This window comes from Ammospiza nelsoni, chromosome 1 (assembly GCF_027579445.1).
Source record: "Ammospiza nelsoni isolate bAmmNel1 chromosome 1, bAmmNel1.pri, whole genome shotgun sequence".
Classification (NCBI taxonomy): Eukaryota; Metazoa; Chordata; class Aves; order Passeriformes; family Passerellidae; genus Ammospiza; species Ammospiza nelsoni.
Window position 1 is genome coordinate 83,631,623 of NC_080633.1, and position 20,995 is coordinate 83,652,617.

At 37.9% G+C, this 20,995-nt stretch overlaps 1 protein-coding gene across 1 annotated transcript in view; it reads left to right on the forward strand.

The window, feature by feature from the left end:
- The window catches only part of ABCA13 (ATP binding cassette subfamily A member 13), a 175,969-nt gene that overhangs the window by 11,613 nt on the left and 143,361 nt on the right, over window positions 1-20,995 (forward strand). Inside the window, exons 4-11 of the mRNA XM_059479845.1 lie at window positions 329-452; window positions 9,078-9,226; window positions 10,851-10,879; window positions 11,937-12,100; window positions 14,253-14,368; window positions 15,482-15,615; window positions 17,391-17,555; window positions 19,038-19,237. Coding sequence (XP_059335828.1) covers window positions 329-452; window positions 9,078-9,226; window positions 10,851-10,879; window positions 11,937-12,100; window positions 14,253-14,368; window positions 15,482-15,615; window positions 17,391-17,555; window positions 19,038-19,237 — 1,081 coding nt within the window. The remainder of the gene's footprint in view (window positions 1-328; window positions 453-9,077; window positions 9,227-10,850; window positions 10,880-11,936; window positions 12,101-14,252; window positions 14,369-15,481; window positions 15,616-17,390; window positions 17,556-19,037; window positions 19,238-20,995) is intronic.

Below are 20,995 nucleotides of genomic sequence, written 5' to 3' on the forward strand. Positions count from 1 at the left end.
ATACCACTTTGTGCAGAAGTCTATTCCAATCTAGGTCACATGATTTTGGGGCTAGCAACCACATGATACTGCAATAATGTTACTACCAGGAAAATTAGCTTTTCAAAGATTGCTCTCAAGTGTCACATAGCTTGTTGTCCCAATCTGACACAGAGGTTACTCATTTTCTGTGATGACTGAGTTTTTCTTAAATGAGACACCTGACATTGATACACCTTCATTGCTTGCAGGTGACAAAGAGGATTTTTAGGATAAGGAAGCACAACATGATGGTACAGCTTGCAAATGCAATATCACTGGTCCTATTTCTGCTGCTGCTTGGTTTCAGGTTACCTAGAAGCTCGTGATTTACCGAGTGGGGGCCTTTATCCCTTCCTGCGGAGCCTTTTCTGTAACGTGGGCTCGAGGTGCAGGAATGCCAGCTACACAGCGCAGAGACACAGCCGCTCTGGGTGAGTTACGGGAGCGTGACAGAGCTGCCACCACCACGCTGCATCTGCTTTTACAGAAAGGCAGGTTCTTGCTGCCTTCTAGACAGGAAAAATACAAGCAATGTTACTCTGTGCTAAAAGCTTCCTTCAGTGTTCTTATGACTGCAAAAGGTCTAAGGCCTTAGTTGTACCTCTTGCTAATTTTTGTTTACGTTTCTTGGGCATTTCATGCAGGATTTGGCTACTGAACACTCTTTGGGGTTGAAATTGTATACCTTGTCATATTCTTTCCCTTTTGCTGCTACCATGTCAGAGCATACTTTTATCCTTTACCAGAGAGTCTTTTATTATATGTGAGTGAAGCAGAGTACCAAAATTATATGTGGATTTAAACTTTGAATAGTTTGGGTGGGATACGTAGTGGGATAAGTGAACCCAGAAAAGCAAAACAAGAATAACTTTCGTATAAGACCCACAAAAAGCCAACAAGGAATAGCAGAAGTTCTGTAATAAGAAAGAACTTGGAAGAAGTTGCCCATTAGAAGTCCTTGTCACAGGATCCATGAATGCAGAAAGAGAAAAAGATTAATCAGAATTTTGAATTTTTCTTTAAGAAATGAAGTAATTTCATCTACTCCAAAAATGCTTGAGATGCAAAGACACTTATGCAAACTGGCTGAAAGATATAGTCATAAGCAGCCTTTGAAAATATATAACAATAAAGTCAAATTACAGTCAGCTAATCAGAATATATACATTTACATCTAGAAAATTTATACATTTACATTCCTAGAAAATTGATAATATCTATCAAAAGATCTTAGAGGGCTGAGCCAGGTGTGCCAGAGTATTAAATATTTATGGTTTATTATTGTAGAGGTTTATAGGTAGCAATAAATTCAGCATACAGCAAGTTGGAAAGCTTCGTTATCACAGTAACAGGCCATAATACTCATCTGTTCATCTAGATGGTCTGCTTCAGTTATTATTAGAGAACTGTTGATTGAACATAAGACCATGCAAAATAAACCTTGTTTATGGGCAAACACGTTCTACATAAGGTAGAATTTGTTTCTAGAATTGAAATCTTAATAATTTAAGCAGTATTAGTCAAGATGCATTATTACACAAGATACTTACAGACAAAAATACCCCTATTAAAATTCTCCTCTGCCTTCTCCTCCCACTAATACAGTTAGAATTGTTACATGACCAGTGAATTTCCAGTCCTTTCTCTGGGGTTATGCACACCTTTCCACTGGCACTCTGGGTCATGTAAACAGCTACAGATGGATGAAGATGGGGTTGTTATGGCAAGTCATGATAGACATTACTTTGCCTGGAGGAATGTGGTGTTGATGGCTTCTTTTCTCACTTGAGGGTGGACTTGAGGTCACTTGTGTTTGCTAGTGTGCTTTTATACCTTGCTTGTTTCCATTGGTCTGCAGCTCTGGGATAAATTCAAATTTATGTGGTAAACCAGAATGTACATGATATCTTTTACAAATGTTAGCTACATCTTGTTTTTTTCTTGATGCTTGGAAATTGGCTTTGTCCAGCTACAGGTCTAAATTTTAACTAAACACTGGTGACTTGTTTATGGCCCTCAGAGCCTGCCTGTGCCCCACCTCTTATCAACCCAGATGCTCCAGTATTATATTCCAGTGCAGTTCATCTCTGTCCCACCTCTCAAGGCCTCATCTATTATACTGGGCCTGTGTTCTTCGGCACTGCTTTGTTAGCCATAAATATCTCATTTTGCACTGAATGGTCACTTGCACCTTCTATCTGTGTAAAACTATGATGGTGTTAGGCAATCACAAGTGAAAACAGAGCAAACTGCCAGAGTTGTCTGGCCAGGAAAATAAAAAAAAAAAAGGTAAAGCAAACCCAAGTCAAAATGAAAACAAGTTCAGGCAAACCAAAGGTGGCCAGCCCCTTGCTGTGGTCTTTCAAACTCAGTACAAAGCTTGTGCCTCTTACTTGCAGTAGAAATTCTATATTACTGGGTTAAAGAGTTACCCTAATTCTAGCCTTTAAAAAAAATTCCCTAAAAGTATAGCTTTTTTTTACATCACTAGTTCAGATGCCATCTAAATGTGTTAAATCTCTAGAAACTATGAACTATATTGACTGCTCTGCATGATTATTTACACTGTTTTGACTGAACAGCCCAAATTATGTTCCAGCTCAATAGAAAATCAGAAAAGAATTTCCTGGAGGCAGACTTAGACCTACTTAAGAATCAGGGAAATTATTCAGTGGCTTTCAGTTATTCAAGTGAAAAATAAAATGCATGCATGTATCCATATTTATGCACTCAATAGGCTGCAGTGAGTAGCATATAGCCTAGGTAAGGAAAAAGACTAAAAAGGTAGGATGAAGTTCATTCTGAGGTCAGCCTGTTCCACCAGGTCCATCAGTATAAATTAAATCAACCTCAGGGTTGCTCTGACTTATGCTGGCTGCCAACAGCCTTAGGAATATAGAGTGTCATTCTGATCAGTCAAACATAACAGAATCCAGTCCCTGTTGACTGGAGAGATGGGATGTCATAGGAACAGTAATAGCAATTATCTTCCCTTCAAGGATATCAATTCATAAGTCTGATAAAGGAACATTTTTTATGTCAATAATGTAGTGTTTATTAAGAGAGAGTCAGAGACTGCACGGTTTGCATGGACACTTGACCATTTTTTTCACAGTATGGAGCACTTTGGTGCTATCACTTTGAAATGTAGTAGTTGTCTTTGGGAGGAAGCAGTTCTGTGACTACTGCTGGAGCTTCCATGGAATCCATAAACCACAAATAGCCATTTGTCAGTGAGCAGCACCCTCCATGGTGGGGCTGAGCCCAGGGTGAAGTTATCCTGCTGCAGGCCATGCCCTCACAGATGTGTCCCTGTCCCTTCAGGCAGCAGCCTGTGATATGGTGAGAAGATGAGCCTACAACCATGTTAACTTTGATTTGCATTAAGATTTGCCACTTCCTCTGTTGCTTTGGAAAGCATCTAATTGCAAGAGCTCTGTGGCTTTTCTCCTTGCTCCTTTTTCCATCCACTGCAAAAGCTGTTGGCTGGCAGCAGCTGATATGATTCCCTAGCCTGATACACGCCCCCCCCTCAGACAGAGCAACAAGGAAGTATTCCGGAGCTCCCGTGGCAAAGGACATTTTTCCCTGCTCTTTCCAGAATGTTCCACCCCCCACCTCATCTTAGTGGAGCACAGTGTAAAACTGAGAGCATGAAAATAAGACAAAACCCACACAGCCATGGGGTCCTGTGGCCTTACACTCACACATTCCATGAATGTGCATGGAAACATCGTGATTTCCCAGTCCTTTGGATTCCCGGGCAAATCTTGCAGAATATGATGGGATTTGTCCTTGCAGTCTAGACTCATAGATCTATGTTAGTTAGACTTTTTAAGGACCTAAAAGAAAATTAAGCTATTCTCAGACTTAGAACCACAAATATCATTAAAGCAAGACTCTAAAATGTCATTTCAAAGCACATTAGTTTATTTCTCTCTATTAGTTTGTTTCTCTAAGCACATTAGTTTATTTAGCTACAGGTGGTAGCAGCCTGAGCAGCCTGACCCAGTAGATGTGGTAGAAGCCCAGGTCTGTCTCTGGCACCTCTGCTGGATGTGCCACTTGTACCCACGTGGTAGCTCTGTCTCCTTTTGCATCTGACTGGGCTCCTGGGCTCACCCTGCCTTGTTGGGGCTGTCTCTGGAGCCTATAACACACTCCTGTGTCTGCCTCAGGCAGCCTGGGGGACACTGTCCCATTGCTGAGGCATGGACTGTTCCAGGGTTGTCCCAGCTCCTAGCTTGGCCCCCTCCTGGAGCAGCCCTGCTCATGCCTGCCCCTTTCTTCTCACTGTTCTAAACCTTTTGCTTTATCACTACTCGCCTAGATTCTCCAGTGGAGGAGCATCAGAAGAGCTTAGATACAGCAGCAGGTGTGGAAGAATAAAATCAAGGAAAGTCTAAGCATCAGCAAAAGTCCTTGTGTAAGAATTGCTTAAAGGGTCAGATTTTTCTTTAGTGACATACATCTTCAAATGAGAAATAGTTCTTCAAGATAGCTTATGGCTGCAGCAACTTTCTGCAATATAAACTCTGTGGTCTGGGCAAACTTTTGTAGTTGCAGGCTCTGTAGCTGAAAAACATAAGCAGTTTTTGTGACCTTGCTTATAGATTGCCAGAGTTGTGGAGAAAAGGAAATTGAAACACGTTTTCTTAATTTAAGAGCAAATGAAGAAAAATATGTTTTTTTAGTTTGCTATATATTTTAGTCCATTGCATTTTAGGAAGGTTATAATTGTATCTACATGGAAGAGAAAGATCTTTATGTGAAAGACACACAGTATGTTATTGTCCAGCATGTGTACTGGTATTGATGTCTCCAGGCTTATAATCCTGATATAGTGCAGAATGAAAGCCAGCTGGGGCTTTGCAATTTTAGAGAGAAATTATTAATGTGGTGACAGGGGTGAGGTTGAGAAGAGTTTGCTGAGATGCTTTTGAAAATCATGAGTCTAAAAGGCATTTCACATCATAGCTGAGTTCTCAGATGAACTCTGAAGTGTTCTTGTTGTTATCAGGCATTTCACATCACAGCTGAGTTCTTAGATGAACTCTGAAATGTTCTTATTGTTATCCTGAGTAACTGAGTAAATTGGACAGAATTAATGTTTCTGAGTCATGGCTTTAGGAAATAACAATTGCTTTTACATGCTCAAAGAGATGCAATTTTTTGCTCTTTTGCAGTATTTTGTCACATTCAAAGTTTGTACCAATGTATGTCTTTAGTTTAATTTCTGTTCTCACAAATGTACAGTTGAAGGAAGAGCTTCCATGGAAAATAATGCAATTTTATATATACATTCCCCAACCCCTTCTACTAACACCCCAGTTCTAATGATGTATGTCCTCTCCTACAAATTACTGCTTCCTCCTTTTGTCCTTTTTATTATCCCTTGCTTCCTCTCTTTACTGTTCCTAGCAACTGCTGCTAGGAATTTCCTTGGAATGGCTGCTGGACTTCCTTTACACATTCACACACAAATGAGTTAGTGCTGCCCTCTGCTCCAGCAAGCACACTTTGAAGGCTGTTTGGGAGAGTAGCAATAACACAATTAAGAACTTTTATTGGCACACTCACTGGAAATTGTTTGCTTTGACTGTCTCTGTAGCTGGTTTTAAAGTGTAGTTTCTTATCTTTCTGGCAAGATGCTGACATCTTCCTGCAATTTTGTGTAACCTGTGCTGAATTAAGAGATCAGTAGTAACTTGTAGCACTCTAATTAGGAGCTAAATGTAGTCCTCTAATACCATGCTGAAAATATATAAAATCCTTTAATCTTAACACAGTTATTAAGCAAGTAAGACCTCTGTAATAATTTAATGTGTTTCATAAAACTGAGCCTGATAACCAGTGTCATGCCTGTTGCCATTTCCCCTTCAAAAAGAGGCTGTGCTCAGATCCAAGAATAGTGAGAGGCAGGTCTGTGGCAATGATGGCCAAAGAGGGTCACAAATGGCAGCTAGCTGACATGGCAGCTGACCTGGAAATCCCCACAAAGCTAATAGCTCACACAGCTCACAGCCAGCATTCCAAACAGCTGCTCTTGGGCTGCTGAGAGGCTTGTGCTTAGGAAAGTGGCATTTCTGTGGGTCTTTCATGTGCTTGAGAAGGCGAATGTGCCTTCTCTTCTGTAATAGCTAGGCATTATGCCTTGGATTTGCTTTTTACCATGCTCCAAATATCTACTTCCCCCTAGAGTTTCTCATCTCCCTCTCCACTTTCACCATCAACATGATTTCCCTGCACTTTGCCCTGTAGCTCTTCAGAGCCGCCATGCTCCAAGTGCTGTCTGAGATTTTCTTTAATATTTCTAGTCTGCGTCTTCCCAGTCTCCTTTCCCTGGCCCCACATGCTCTATGGGACCTTGTGGAGGTCCCAGTTTTCAATTTTTCTGGGTCTGGATTGAAGGCACTTGAGATGGTAGTTCATGTTTGGACTCAGGTGTTTATTATTTCTTTTCACTAAAACAGTCTCATTACTGTGAGTTTGGCAGCTTTGCATTAGAAGGCACAAAATGGCTATCAATGTCTTGTTACAAGCTCTTTTAAGAGTAAACTATCCAATTAAGAACTGACACTTAAAATATTTCCCCTTTTAACCCCATAACTGATGCTAAAGAGCCCACAATGCAGACTTTTATGCCCAATTGCAAAATGCCACACAAACCCACAAAGAAGACGGAAGAAGAAGCATGAAGAAGAAACCCAGGACGACACCCTGTGCCATCCATCTTGCTTCCATCCACAACATACTAAAAATCCCAAAACATAAATTCCTCACCAAGTGATACACCTGTGTTATCTAATGGGCTTCTGCTGTGCATCAAACAAGTGACTAAAGCACATAAAATTAGGTGCCAAGAGAATGCTTTTATATTGTTTCCCTGCTGTTTATCAAGCCAAGCTTTGCAGATCCAAGGTGCAGCAGAGTTGGTGATGGGGATAGAATGGAAAGAATTACTGATTGCTTCCATCACTGCTATCTGTGCCCCCTGCAGCTGGTAGGGAGGCCAGGCAGCCCCAGAATCCTCTGGAGACAGCATTGAGTCCTGCTGTGGGCTCCTATGTGATTAAGGCCTTTTTCCCCAGTGCATTGTTGTTTGGAATGTTTCTGAAATGAGGACATTTGTAGATGGAGATGCAAGGCTTGGGTCTAGTTTGGAGGGCAAACAATGTGGGTTGAAATTCTGCACTCCTCTGAACACTTTTTATTTTAAATTATTTTCTTTGGAGAGTTTAGTTTTCAATTTTATGTTCAGCAACTATTGGGAAAAAACCCAACACAACCACTCTCTCCAAACCCCACAAAAAAACCCAAAGACAACCAAAACCTGTGAAAAATCCCATGGAAAGTGAGCTAGAGTTTTGGTTTTTTAATGTTCTGACTGTGGCTTCTGTTATTCTGATCAAATGCTGGCGTCTTGTTCATGCTCAAAAAACAGAGTGCTACGAAGATTTCAGTATGTAGGTAGTGTTTCAGTTCTTTGCCAAACACAAGTATTCTCAGCTGTCTGAAATTTTGGGCACTGGGAGTTTCTGTAATATTGGATTTTATGAGGTGATTTTCAAAGACAACAGCTAAAGTGCAACTTCTAGTCTCCCAAAAACCCACCTTCTAAACAACAGAAAGCTGCTTTTTAAAACTCCATTTAAAAGGGAAATATATATGTTGAGGTATTGTTCCGCATTTAGCCCACTAAAATTTGAGGATGGTGAAAGACAGTGTTGTCTGTTGGCTAAGTTGGGATCAAAATAAGCTGTACTGAAACAATTAAGAACTTGATTATTTTAAGATGAAATTTTCTTTGTTTCCCTTAATCTGAAGTTGCAAACAGCTCTGGAAGTGTCTGAACAAATGAGGATTTGGGAGGGAAGGAAAGAGAAATAAGAGAATGAGCAAGTGGTGACTGATGGCTTTCTTTGGTTTGTAAATTGATCTCATTAGGCTTTTCTTTCAATAAGTAAAAATTGTGGTGAAAGCAAGTACTGGCATATAAGCTCGATGGGAAAGGAATGAAACTCCTTATTATATTTTTGTAAATGAGACAGGACAAGAAGCAATGGGCAGAACTGACAGACAAGAAGTTGCACTGGAATATGAGGAAGAACTTTACTGTGCAGGGGACTGAGCACTGGGACAGGGTGCCCAGAGAGGCTGTGGAGTCTCCCTCACTGGAGATATTGAAGAACCATCTGGACACAATGCTGTGCCGTGTGCTCTGGGATGATCCTGCTCGAGCAGGGAGGTTGGACCACATGACCACTGTGGTCCCTTCCAACTGGACTCATTCTTTGATTCTGTGACAGTTAATTGTGTTTTTGATGCAAAATAGTAATGATTTTGCTAGACAGGTTCTAGCTCTTAAGATAATTTGAATCTCCTATTAGATAAAACAGAATGCAACGGCCTAGTAACATGCTAAATATAATTATTCCCTTGTTTATGGTGTTTTAGGAGGGTCTAAGTAATTTTGTCCTGTAAAGAGGCATTTAAACGACACTGACTTCTGGTTTTATTTAAAAGTATTGTTAGGAAATTGTGCTGTTGAGTAGTCACCAGATAGCAATGTGATAGAGATAACAGAGATAACATTTACCAGTGGTATGTCTGCAAGTTAAAATAAGGAAAAAGCCAGTAGTAAGAATAAAATACTCTTTTTATCTGTTGCTGTGTATTTGAAAAAACAAATTGTTAGTTTAGATGCAATAGTAAAGCTTGAACTTTCTCATCAGAGAATTGCCACCAGAACACATGATAGTCCAGGGGAGAAAAGTTGAGTGTGTTCAGAAATATTAAAGACTTTTTGGACATGTCTGTTCTTGGCTGCTGCCACAATTGGCATAAGTGACCTCAGCAATTTTTCATTGCCCACTTTCCTGAGGTTTTGAGACCCAGTGCTGCAACTTGCATGTTAATGAACTGCACTAAATAGAAGTTGTATGAATACATAATTGTTAAAAAAAGTATTAGAATACTGCTGTGAGTATATACACATTTTTCAGTTACTTGATTTCAGTGTGTTACCTGTCCCTCTTTTTTCTGTCAAAAAATAGTGCAAGCCCTCAAAGTGGTCCAGAGAGAGCCACTGGACCTGATCTGGACTTCATGGAAGAGATAGAAGAACTTGCAAAGGAATTTATTGATACTACAGAGAAAGCTATGGCCTTAGAAAAGCTATGGGAAGAAAATTCAAGGCTCTCAGGTAAGCTGTGATTTTTCTAAAAATTAATTTCTTTGCCTATTGGTTGGTGATAGACATCAAACAAAAGAATAGCTTGATCTTAAAAATAAAAGTAGGCAACTGAAATTTTAGCTGATCTAAAAAAAGCCACTTTTATGATTACCAACATTGTGGCCATCAAAATTATCAGAGAAAAAATTTAGCTTTCTGAAACTGTGCCCTTGTATACTTGAGAGTTATGAAAACAATGAGAGGAAAGCTTAAAAGATAAGGATTAAAATCAGAGTATAAGGTTACTTTTTCTAACATGCATTCAAAAGTAGTTTATGAGATTTAACGCTCCCCCCTGTATTTTTCTGTTGTACTAAAGAGTATAGGAATGGAAAACAACAGTATCTCACACCTGGTGACCTTCAGTCTTGCACAGAAAGAGTGAGACTGGAAATAGCAGGGTCGGGGTCTCCTGTTCCATTTCCACCCATACTGCTGTAATATTTGCCCAATTATCCCATCATAAAAAACCCCAAACAATATTAGAGGTAGCAGCAATTTTAATTGAATAGTTTAGAAAATACATAAAATTGGATACACTTGAAATATTGACAATATAATTTGATTAAAATAAGGGAAAATTTGGTTCCAATAACAGCGCATAAGCAAAAGATAACCGCGGGGTACAGAGTGCAGGGTTCTGGGACTCTTGCCACCTCATGCACAAGCTTGCCAAGTGAAGATTCCCCCCTTATATGCCATGTGCCAATGCCATCTCCTCCCATTTTCCATTCATCACACTTCTACCTCTGCCCTCATCACCACCTTCACCGTGCATGCTCCACCACTTGTTTTGATGGTCGCACCACTTTTTGGGAGTTGTTTTCTGATGAAGGCTCTCCTCTTCCTCGATGTCCTTTAATTCACCTTTGGGTTACACATGTGCACCAAGCTAGTATAATGTAAGCCAAAACTAACATAATATTATATTTAAGCATCAAAGCAATAAATCTCATATAATTAGTATTTTCCTGGGACGCAAGCAGAATTTCCCTTCTTTCTGTTAATTTTTAGTAACTGTTATCTCTTGCATTTTCCTGCCTTGACCATCTGCAGGAAAAGGGGGGGGTGTGGAACCTCTCCTCTCCCTTTCTTTCTTGGCATTACACCTTTTAACTGTTTTATTATTTCCAAATATTAATTACTGTATCAATATTGATTACTGTTTCAATTTTGTCAGCACGAATCATACCTATTTACCACGCTACACAGCCTTGTTGCTGTACCAGGGGTCACTGAGCACCTCCCACTACCCTGTGTCTCTGTCTGAGTTTTCAAGCAGAAAGATTTAGGTGAAATCACAGTTTGCATGCCTGGCTTCTGGTAGCAAGGACATTCATGTAGTGTTGGCATGATGCTTTTGCCTCAAAAAAAATTGACAGTAAGAAATGTCTTTTAAATTGTTTTTGTGATTGCAGTAAAAGTATTGGGAAGCACAGAAAATCAAATAGACCACTTTCTTTGGGTACTAGCTGCTTCATGTGCTTTTACTTTTCTAGAAATGTCCTTTGTGCACTGCTTGCTCTTATTTACAATATATATTCTTCTAAAGCTAATAATGTTTCTTTTTAAAGGAAAATATTTAATTTTACAGGGCTTCATAACATCACTGCTTTTCTTACTGTAAGTATTTTTACAGTCTATTTCTAGAATACAGTTCTGGGATTTGAGGATCTTTATTATAATGGTTACTTAAACTCTGTCAAGTTTAAGTAGACTATCTTAAAAAAAATGTTTGAAGGAAAAAATGGTGTCTCGTAAATTTGATATATGTTCAATGGTTTCTAGATTACTTATTTGAACAAGTGTAGATTGTTAGTAGCTAAAATCCACAACTATTTGAAGGGCGTTTGTTTATTAGAAGCAATTTAAAGGTGCATCTATCAGATGTATTTTTTTCCATATTTGATTGATTGTTACTGCTATTTCATGAAACCTAGATTTCCTGTTTATAACTTGAAATTAGATGGCAATTTTAATTGCTCATAAGATCTCATTGATTGAAAGGAGCCATATCAATATGAAATTTCATTTCTGGAATGCAATATAGAATAGAAAGAATGTATTTCTCAACATTAAGAAAATATTAGACTTGACAGTAGATGATCATTGTTAAAAACAGAGCTTGTATATACACAAGAGTCTTTTTTGTATAAGGTATGCTTATGTCACCATTGTGCAAAAAAGCCCTAGTGAGACATTAATTTTGAGTAGCAAATATTGTGTAGTCCTGTGAAAGAAGTTGTTTTATCCCAGGCAGGTCACCTTTAAAGAGCCATTCTTTTAAGTTGTTATTTGAGACCCCTACAAGCCTTGCAAAGAGCTGTGAGGCAAGGTTGGCAAGGCCTGGGCAGTCCCATTCATTGCAGGGCTTGAGAGCTCCAAGATAATCCTTCCCTTGGTTACACCTCTGAGCAGAATGACATGCCTTGGCTTTAGTTCCAGCTCCATTTCTCCATCAGAGCAGGGAGACATATCAGAAACAAAGCCTCCATGAGCTGAAAATACCACCAAAATAATGTGATATATTGACAAATCTAGAGGTATGTTTTCACATTCAGAAAAATATTATGAATGTTTTAAACTTCAAGAGGGTCAGGGAAATAAAAGGCACCTTTTTTTTTTATTTATTCTGGTATTGGAAGTGTTGCATGTAATTTTTATTTTTTTCCACCTAAAGATGGATTTGAATGAAGCAGAAAAGATTATTTCTAGAGCAGAAAATCTGTACAAGCAACCATATTTCTGGAACCTCCTGCATTCACTCCCTCATCTTGAACTGAACAGCTTATATACAGAAGATGAGTTAGCTACCATAACACAGTTTCTAAAATTTATTCAAAAGTAAGTACTTTCACATTCTTGAAAGTGCTCTGTTTTAAAATTTTCTCTGGAATTCTTGTTCTTTTCACTGTGTACTTAATAAAATAGGCATCCCTTACATTGTAAAGAGGCTAAAATTTTCTTCTCATTACCAGATTTTGCTTTTATAAAACTTGTTAGGAATTTTCACCCAGACTGATTCCTTTGTAACTATGTTTTGCATCTTTGCCAAACTCAACAGAGATGCCCTAGGAGTCTTTGTTAAGCAGCTCCATGTTAGCAATACCTGAAATTATGAAATGACTGAAAAGCCCATCACATAATATGACTTTGAAACTTGTAATATATTTTGGGAATCTTTGAAAGACAGAGCATATACATATGAATATAAGAAAATAATAGTTTTGATCTTAATCAGATCTGAGTGTCTGTAGCTCTTGGTCTGTATCAGGAAAATTACTCAATTTTGTTTCCTCAGCCTCTTGCTGTCAGAATAGCTTTAGGTCCTCTCTTGCAAGAAATGAAACAGTAAGAAAAACACCCCAGAGACTGTTCTGAATCAGGTAAAGGACAGCTGGGTTCAGAGGAAGACATAGAATGAAAGCATAGACCAAGACACATATCAGCAGGAATTTTCAGTAAAATAAGGTCATTATTAGGTGAAAGATGGATATGTGTTTGCCAGGGTAGGCAGTTTGCTGTAGTAGGTTGATGAGCAATTGTCACTGTAGTCAAAAAAAAACAGTCATAAAGTAAGAGAAGCCCTCTGAACCTGGGTGCCTGCGCTAGACTGGCCATGCACCTCATCAGCCTTAGACCGTGGGGAAGCAGGAGCTCAGAGATAATGAATGAGAAATTACTGTGCTGTTCTGCCATCCTTTATCATCCCACTGTACTTTTTTTAAATTAAAAAACAAACCCAAATCAAAGAAAATCCACAAAAACAGCTGTCCACCCAGAGAAGAAGGATATGATGGCATAACTTTTTTTCAAGCTGGGAAACAAGTTTCTCTTATAATATGTGGATTACACCTATGTTGGTGCTTGATTTTTAAAATTTAATTATTTTTCCCTTATGCCTGAGTAATTTGTAACCTTATTTCACCTTGTTCTCTGAGCTACTAACATGCAAAACTACATAGGAGAATCAGATGTTTACCTATGGGTTTTGGTCTTTTCATTTTCTTGGGGTTTTTTAAGATTTCTGTGCCCTTCAGTGACCAAATTTACCCTCATTAATGCAATTTGGAAAGCAAACCACAAAAACCAATGCTTGTTTCTTGACTAGTTTCATATTACTATGCTACATTCTAGTGGTCCTTTCTAAGGAAGAATTAAGCCAGTAGAAAGGTTCTGAATTTACATTTCTGACTTTCAGGTCTGTACCATGTTTTGCTGTGTCTCTCAGAGGCACTTAACAAAACTTTTCACATCTATCTGACCAGCTTTGGGGTTTTATGGTAGGGGTAGGGTCTTTTTGGGTTGTTTGTTTGTTTGTTTTCCCTTCTTTTTATGAATGTTGTAAACTGATGGCTTACTCTGGAAAATGAGATTCTTATTTGCATAATGTGATTACTTGGTTGGAAATAGCTGGTAAATTTGAAATAAATTTTATGTAGTAAGTTACAGTGTCATTAACACAGAATTTTTTTTTCACAGCTAAGGTGACAGAGACTTGTAAGAATTTCGATAGATATATTTTTATCAATGGATTCTGTAATGCATTTTGCTTAATCTCTTGTGAGAATAAGTATTATGTTGCTTTAAAATTTTTTTCATTTAAATTGGTGGGAAGTAAAATATAAGTATTCTGTGTTGATTCTGCCTTGTTGTGAGGATAGCAGAGAATGTTGGTGGTACTTTGGTCTTATTTTTCCACATTTATTTCCTTTTTTTTTTAGAGGACATTGGTCCTCTCAGGACACATTTCCTTAATGGGAATTGACTGATACACTAACTGTAAAATTTCAATTTGTGTTTGAGATACTCTAACTGTAAAACCTCAATTGTTTAGTTGTTCAATTAAACTCTAATTTCATAAAACATCAGTTTTTCAACAGTAAAAAAAAGTATTTTATTATTCAGTTGCTTGAAAGTTGTCTCTTTCCAGCAAGTTCTTTCAGGTTTTTTGGTGTATAGAGAGCTTGATTTTTGTTTTATTTTCCACTTTCAGTACCTTAGCATCACTGAAGGATTTAGCTATGATGCCACTGGGCCAAAGTTTCTATGAAACGGTGAAAATGGCACTGAATTTGACTGCTGCATCAGTACAGGATAGGAGCTTAGAAGGTAAGAAATTTGCTTCAGATTATCCTTGAACTTCCTAATAAGCATTCTGGAAATATATGATAGTAACTGCTGGACCTTCTGCTACATTCTTGATGTGCAGAGACTAAACTATAGTTTTGTACTGCTAACATACTTCTCTACTGATCTGCTTTTTAAATACTGATACTGATTATTAAATTTTATCAGACTCTGGCAACTATCAGATAATATCTAATACAGATACTATATTAGACCAGTTTATCTGATACTTTGTTTATCAGATAGAAACAAAGCATCAGATAAACTGGTCTAATACATAGTGTTTAGAATGATCATGGTTTAGAAATGAATTTTAGAGAGAGACTAAACCAATGCAAGGGACAATTTCTTCCATTTGATAGAAGGACAGCAATTTTCTTGGACATGCATGTTAAGCATTATGACTGGTTTACTTTAAGCTTCATTCTTCTGTTCTCATAAATTCTGCTGTCAGCTGAAGGGGGGTTACATTTCTCCATCTGCTGCTTCACCATGGAAGATGAGTTTTATTGGAGAAGGTAGGCTGGCCCCAGGAAAACAAGAAAAGGTCAGGAGCAAGTTTCATGGGCAAGCTGAAGCACACAATGTATAGGTGCAGCTGTCTGCTTGGTGTGGAAGTCAGGCTAAGAGTAATAGGCAGTCTAAATCCCACTTCACCTGCAAAAGTGAAGGCTGATGTAGGACAAAGCTGATGTGCTGGATCCCTTGTACAAAAGATGAACTTGATTTCTCTGGAATTTCTGGTATTTTCCCATTGCTCTCACTCTCACTAGTGGTTCACATCCAGTCAATACACACACCTTGCATGCCTCTGTGCAGTTCAGAATGTCACCCTGCTGAGTTTGCTGGCAATTGCTGTGGAGGGGCATCCCACCATCAGCATATCAGCTGCTGAAATGCCATCACACTGACTGACCTTACCACTAGTGCAATCATGGGTTTTATCCTAGGTAAATTTGTGTTCCAGTGCACGCATCCTGCTGTCCTCAAAAAAGCTGGGAACATGGTACTTGGATCACAACAAGTGAGAACCACCAAGAAACAACATGAACAAAAGGAATGAATTACATAAACAAAAGATTTCCTTTCTTTCAGGTTTTCAATACAATCTTTCTTTTGGGGATGTTTTGTGGAATCCGCTTGCTGTGAAAGCAGAACTTGAATCCAGGTTTGGTTTTGATGGCCCTCATGTTGAGAAGCTGCTAAGTTATACAGCACAATTAACAGAGGTAAATCAGTTGAAAATTTCAGTGTCTAACTCTTCAATATTTCTTTTTTATTTGTACCCTGAATGTATTTTCTTGTGTTACGGAGTCTTAGTTTTGTGCAGCAGCTACAAGGTTGTTAAATATCCTAGCTTCATTCCCATCAAATAAAAGACTAGCTTTAGCTGAAATCTGTGCACATGAAGATATTGATAGGTCCAGTTTTATACAATAATGAATGCTCCTCTGAAGTAACAACTGTGTATGGCAGAGTCCTGTGTTTATTAACCAATCAAGTAGAGACTTTTGAGGATTGCTTCACTAAGCTTTTAAACCCAAATCCTTGATTTGAGTCTGACAGGATTAGCTTGTCTGGCAGCACTTGTCATCTCATTTGCTGGACAAAGAATGCCTGTCTCTTCTGTGTGTAAATTAAGGGAGACCAAGAGTCCTTTCTTCTCAGCTGTGCAATCTTGATATGAATGTACTAGACTGAGTTGTCTTAGTGGTTCTTAATCAAATAGCCTGTGATGCATCACATCTAGAAGAAAATCTCTTTCTTCAGATAGGGCAACCTATCCTCTAGACCAAGTTGTCTGTTGTGGTGGTCTGGTTTGGCTGCAGAAAACTGGAAACAACGTTTGAATTTGTGCTTAAGTCCACAGTTTCTTTAATAGAACATGTTGGTATTTATGTGAAATCTGTTTGTTCTTTGTAGAGCAGTACAGTTTAGAGTTATACTCCAGAAGAGCTCATTGTAAAAATAGCGGATTTAAACAAATGGATACATTATTAAAAAAACCCTTGACTTTTGAATGGCCTTTTGATGAAATATCAGTGATGCCCTGTTTGGCCAAATGAACTGCATTCAACTGCAGCTTGGTAACTGTGGCTGACTGTGAAATCCCAGGCTAACTCACTTGGTAACTATTTAAACTAGTATCTCAATGTTTTGTGCTTGTATTAGAACTTTGAAGACCATCAAAAACTATGAAAGCAAATATGGAAGCCTGGATAATATTTGTTTGGAGCACTTCAATTCTGTATCTAACACCCCTTTTTGTTTGGTGTCAAAACACCAGCAAAACTTTTTATGAATTCTCTAGTCAATGTTGAAAGGAGCAAGAATGCAAAGCATCTCAGAAAGGCAGTACCAGAATTAAAATGTATGGCATTATTTCTGTAAGCTTTAATAATTATAGGCTTGGGAATATTTAATTATTCATATCAATTTATTGGCTTGGGAATATTAAATCATTCATCACAGATTTTAAAAATTAGTCTATGAAGAAAAAATTCTGTTGTCTTGGCCACTCTCTCGAAACTCACCAACCTCAATTTAAAACTGCTCTGCTGCATGTAATCACTGGTTGAGATACATCATTGTACTAAGTGCTTTTTATATCAGTAATTTTTGTACTTGTGAAGTTGTTTCAATATAGTTATTCTACTATAAGGGTGCTGTATCATAGTCAAATTAGTTCAGTACCAGCCTGCAAATTACTGTAGAAGTAGCAATACTAGTGTAGCTACAAGGTGAAAATTCCTTGCATATACAAGTCTCATCATTCTCATGCTGTATGAGCACCCTAATGGGGCCACTGGTATTTTATACAGCAACCTGCTAGTGGAGTACTTTGAAGTATGTGCCTGGGAATGAGAGGCTGGGTTAGATGGGCTTTGTTCTTGCTGAAAAGGCTAAGTGTTATTCTTATTTTCATTAGATAAGTAAGTTGATAGGAGAGCTAACATTCAGCAATGCTCTTGAAATACTCATCAATTTCTTGTGTCCTTGCCAGATTCCCACAGGAGAGACACTGGAGCAGTTTGTGTGCTCTGCTCTGGCTCTTGTCCAAGAAGATGAAGCAAACAAGGAGAATAATGGAGAGGGCTGTAATTCTGCACAGCATGAGGCCAAACTGTATCTTGTTCATGCTGTCAGCAAGTTCAAACTCTATGCACGGGTAACTTTAATAAGTTAATAGTTTGAATTCCTAATTTTAGCATGTAGGTTGTCAGCAGTAACTCAGTTAAAAAAAAAAAAAAATCTAAGTTCTCTATAAAATTGTTTCAATGAACTTTCTTGCTAATAAAATGAAATAATCCTTATAAAGAATCATTATAGTGGAAGTATAATCTATCATCATGTGCCCACTTAATCAGATTTTCTCATTAATGGAGATTCAGATTTGAAATGTAATAGGGAATGTGATGAGATATGCTACAATGCAGAGACCTGTCAGAGGAGACTGTTTACTGTTCCACCTGAGACTGAATGTTGAACAAAACTGAAAATTGACTAGACACCTCCACTGGTATATAATTAATTTTTTCCCCTCATTGTCTCTGGCAATGGTGGCTGAAGCAAGATAAAAGTAAACCTCCAGTAGAGCATCTTAAAATTCTCATCTGTCAGAATAGCTTGCCATGCCTTCTCTGTAATGACATATATGTAGTTGCATGGACAAAAGAATTAAATATCTGATGTTTCCTAAGAAAAGCACCTAGCTACCTTAACATCGGTATTTGTTTTTGTACTGAAACATCATATTTTTATCCATTAAAAAAGAAGAATAATGTATCAAGCTGGTCTGGAGATGTTTGCAATATTATGTAAAGAAAAAATGTAGATCTTCCTGTGTATTTCCTCAAAAATGTGATCTTTGAGGTTTCCCTGCTATATGATGAAGTATGAGGTAGGAGGTAATAATTCAATGTGACTGCCAAAACGAATGCACTAATCTCTGTGTAGGAAAACCCAGTAATAATTTCAGTCATGATTTTAAAACTCTTAGCATGAGTTGATGATCTTATTATGGGAACCAGAGATATGTAAGCTGCTGGCCACTGTGAGTTATCTTGGTGAACATAAAATCTCAGTATATCTCTTGGAGTAAATCAGTTATATTCACTTGACATTTAAAAGAAAGGTAATGGTGAAGAAAAGGAGAGCAGTCAGTAGCTTTGGCCAGGCCTTTTAATGCTTATTTCTGGACTTTACATTGGGAGCATACAGGCTTCATCATCTCTGTGTTATGGGGCTCCAAAAATGTTAAGGCTGCTATCTTCCATCATATTGGCAATGTAGGCAGAAGTTTGGTAAAAGAAGCCTGAGTAATCAGCTGTGGAGGTCAGCTTTTGGTTGATTTCAGCCTCAGTCCATCTTTTTTCCTTTCCTTGGTCTGCAGGCAAGGTCAGCACCACATAGAATGTCAGCTGTCTGTGTGCTGTAGCCTGTTACATTGCCAACTTGCATGCCAGTCAAAACTGTATTGAAAGTCAACCTTTGTCACGTCAGTAATTTCAGAGTCTAGACAGGTTGTAAGGGAGAAATTTTGGTATCATTGTTGATTGTGTGAATTTTTAACGACATGCAAATTCTGTGTACTGCCTAAGTAAGAAAGCTTTGATTAATGAGATGTTCTGTTTTGCATTCAATCCACTAGGTACTTGAGCAATGGCTCGACAGCAGCAGTCTCTCTCAAAATTTCCTTTTGGAACTTAGAAGAATCGTGGCTAATTTAATGTCTCAATTTTTAGATGACAGGGAAGACAGGAAACTTTTTTCAGAGATAAATACCCTGATCCAGCAATGGGATGAGAAGGCGAATGCCTATTTTTCAGAAGGATATGTTCCATCTCATTGGTAAGTTATACTTCTCTTTCTGAAACTTGTCTTACAAAATTAGATCAACCTGAATATTGGTCTTACTTTGCATTTAATTGATTTCTGGTTTTGTCTGTTTTGCGATTTTCTTTTTATTCTGTAGTTCAAAACCTTGTATACAGTCAAATAATTGTGCTGATGCTTATATATTCTAGAAAAGAAATTAAGTTCATGCTTCAGAATATAGCTTCCTACAGGTTCAGCAGAGGACATGACTACTACATGATCAGGACTCATAGGAATCAGCAGCTGTGGATAATTGGCATTTTGAACTAGGACATGAATCCGTTATATTGTTCTGCAAACAAAGTTGAATTCCCACAAGTAGTTGGTGTGACTCACTGATATTTCTCATGTATAGCAAGTCCAGTGCATGTGAAATATTTAGAATTTTTGTTGTAGAGGTCAGCTCAGTTGTGCAGGAGATCTTGTAACAGATGCCTTCATCGACAGCTACAGCCTATGGAAAACAGAATTTTAAACACGTAGAATTAGTTGTACATATGAAATTTGCCATCTCATCTAGGGCACTCTGAGTCTGTGATTTCTTTTGATGTTTTTGAGCTTTCATTACAATTTCAAGTTCTCTGTTTGGTTCATGACTTAATGCAAATGTAAACACTTTATGTGAAGATTTGGCTGTAAGCCCTGGACTTATTAAGAATGATATGTTTTGTCAAGCTGTTCAAATATTCCTGCTCTGGAAGGTTCTGCAGAGGAGTTAAGCTGTACATAAAGGGAGTTAATGTTTGTCAGAGTTGGCAGAGCCTCAAGAAAGGTCTATGGCAGAGCACAGGAACTGATAATTCCCTCTTTCTAATGGCACATTGGATGACTTGCATCACTTCCAGGAGATATAATATTGGCCTCAGTTTCTCATTACTTGTAATTTCTTGTCAGCTAGTAAGAGAGTGATTCCATTATCAACTAGTAAGAGAGAGATTGCAGTCAAATTGTTTAAAAATTTAGTAGGATGTTTTGAAATTTGGTTCTAATTTAGGAAAGGAAACTGCTGTGCTGCTGCAGTTGTAAGCAACAACAAAGTATTTTTTTTAGCAGTTTTATTCTTTTGTTTGCAGTGCACAGTGTTTTTGTGCTCTACCTCTGTTGATTACAGAGTCTGGAGAGAAGGAAAATATTTTTAAGGAGAAGATATTTTAAGCTTGAGGCTTCTACATTCAAAGACTTTTTTCCATGCACCTCCTCTTGACAAATCTTACAGAGCTAGTAGTTGTTTTTTCTTTTGATAAGTAATACTGACACAATAGAAACACTAGTGGGTGCATTCCAATTTTCACTGTGATTTCATGTTTTTTGTAGATATTAAAATAGCAGTGTTCAGCTACCAGGCAGTCAACTGGAATGTTTTAAGTTTCAATAATTATAAGAAAACAAAAAATTCTTTACAATTCATGAAAAATTAGATGTTTTGATCTATTTTATTGATACATTCATTTCTGTAAAATAATTAGTCTGTGGAACATGAAATCTTTGTTCTTTTCAGCAGCTGAAAATGTGATGTACTCAAAGGTGTTGGACTCCTTGTAGCTTGCAAGTTCGATTATAAGTACTGATAAATGCACAATTTTTTCACTACTGTCTACATTCGGGTTTTGATTTGAATGAGGTTGTGACTTTCCAGTAGAGATTTTTTTTTTAACATTTTTTGAAACCCAAAACAATTGTCAAGTTTTGCTAATTCAGATTTTGTGGTGATTAATTTGTGACTGCTATTCA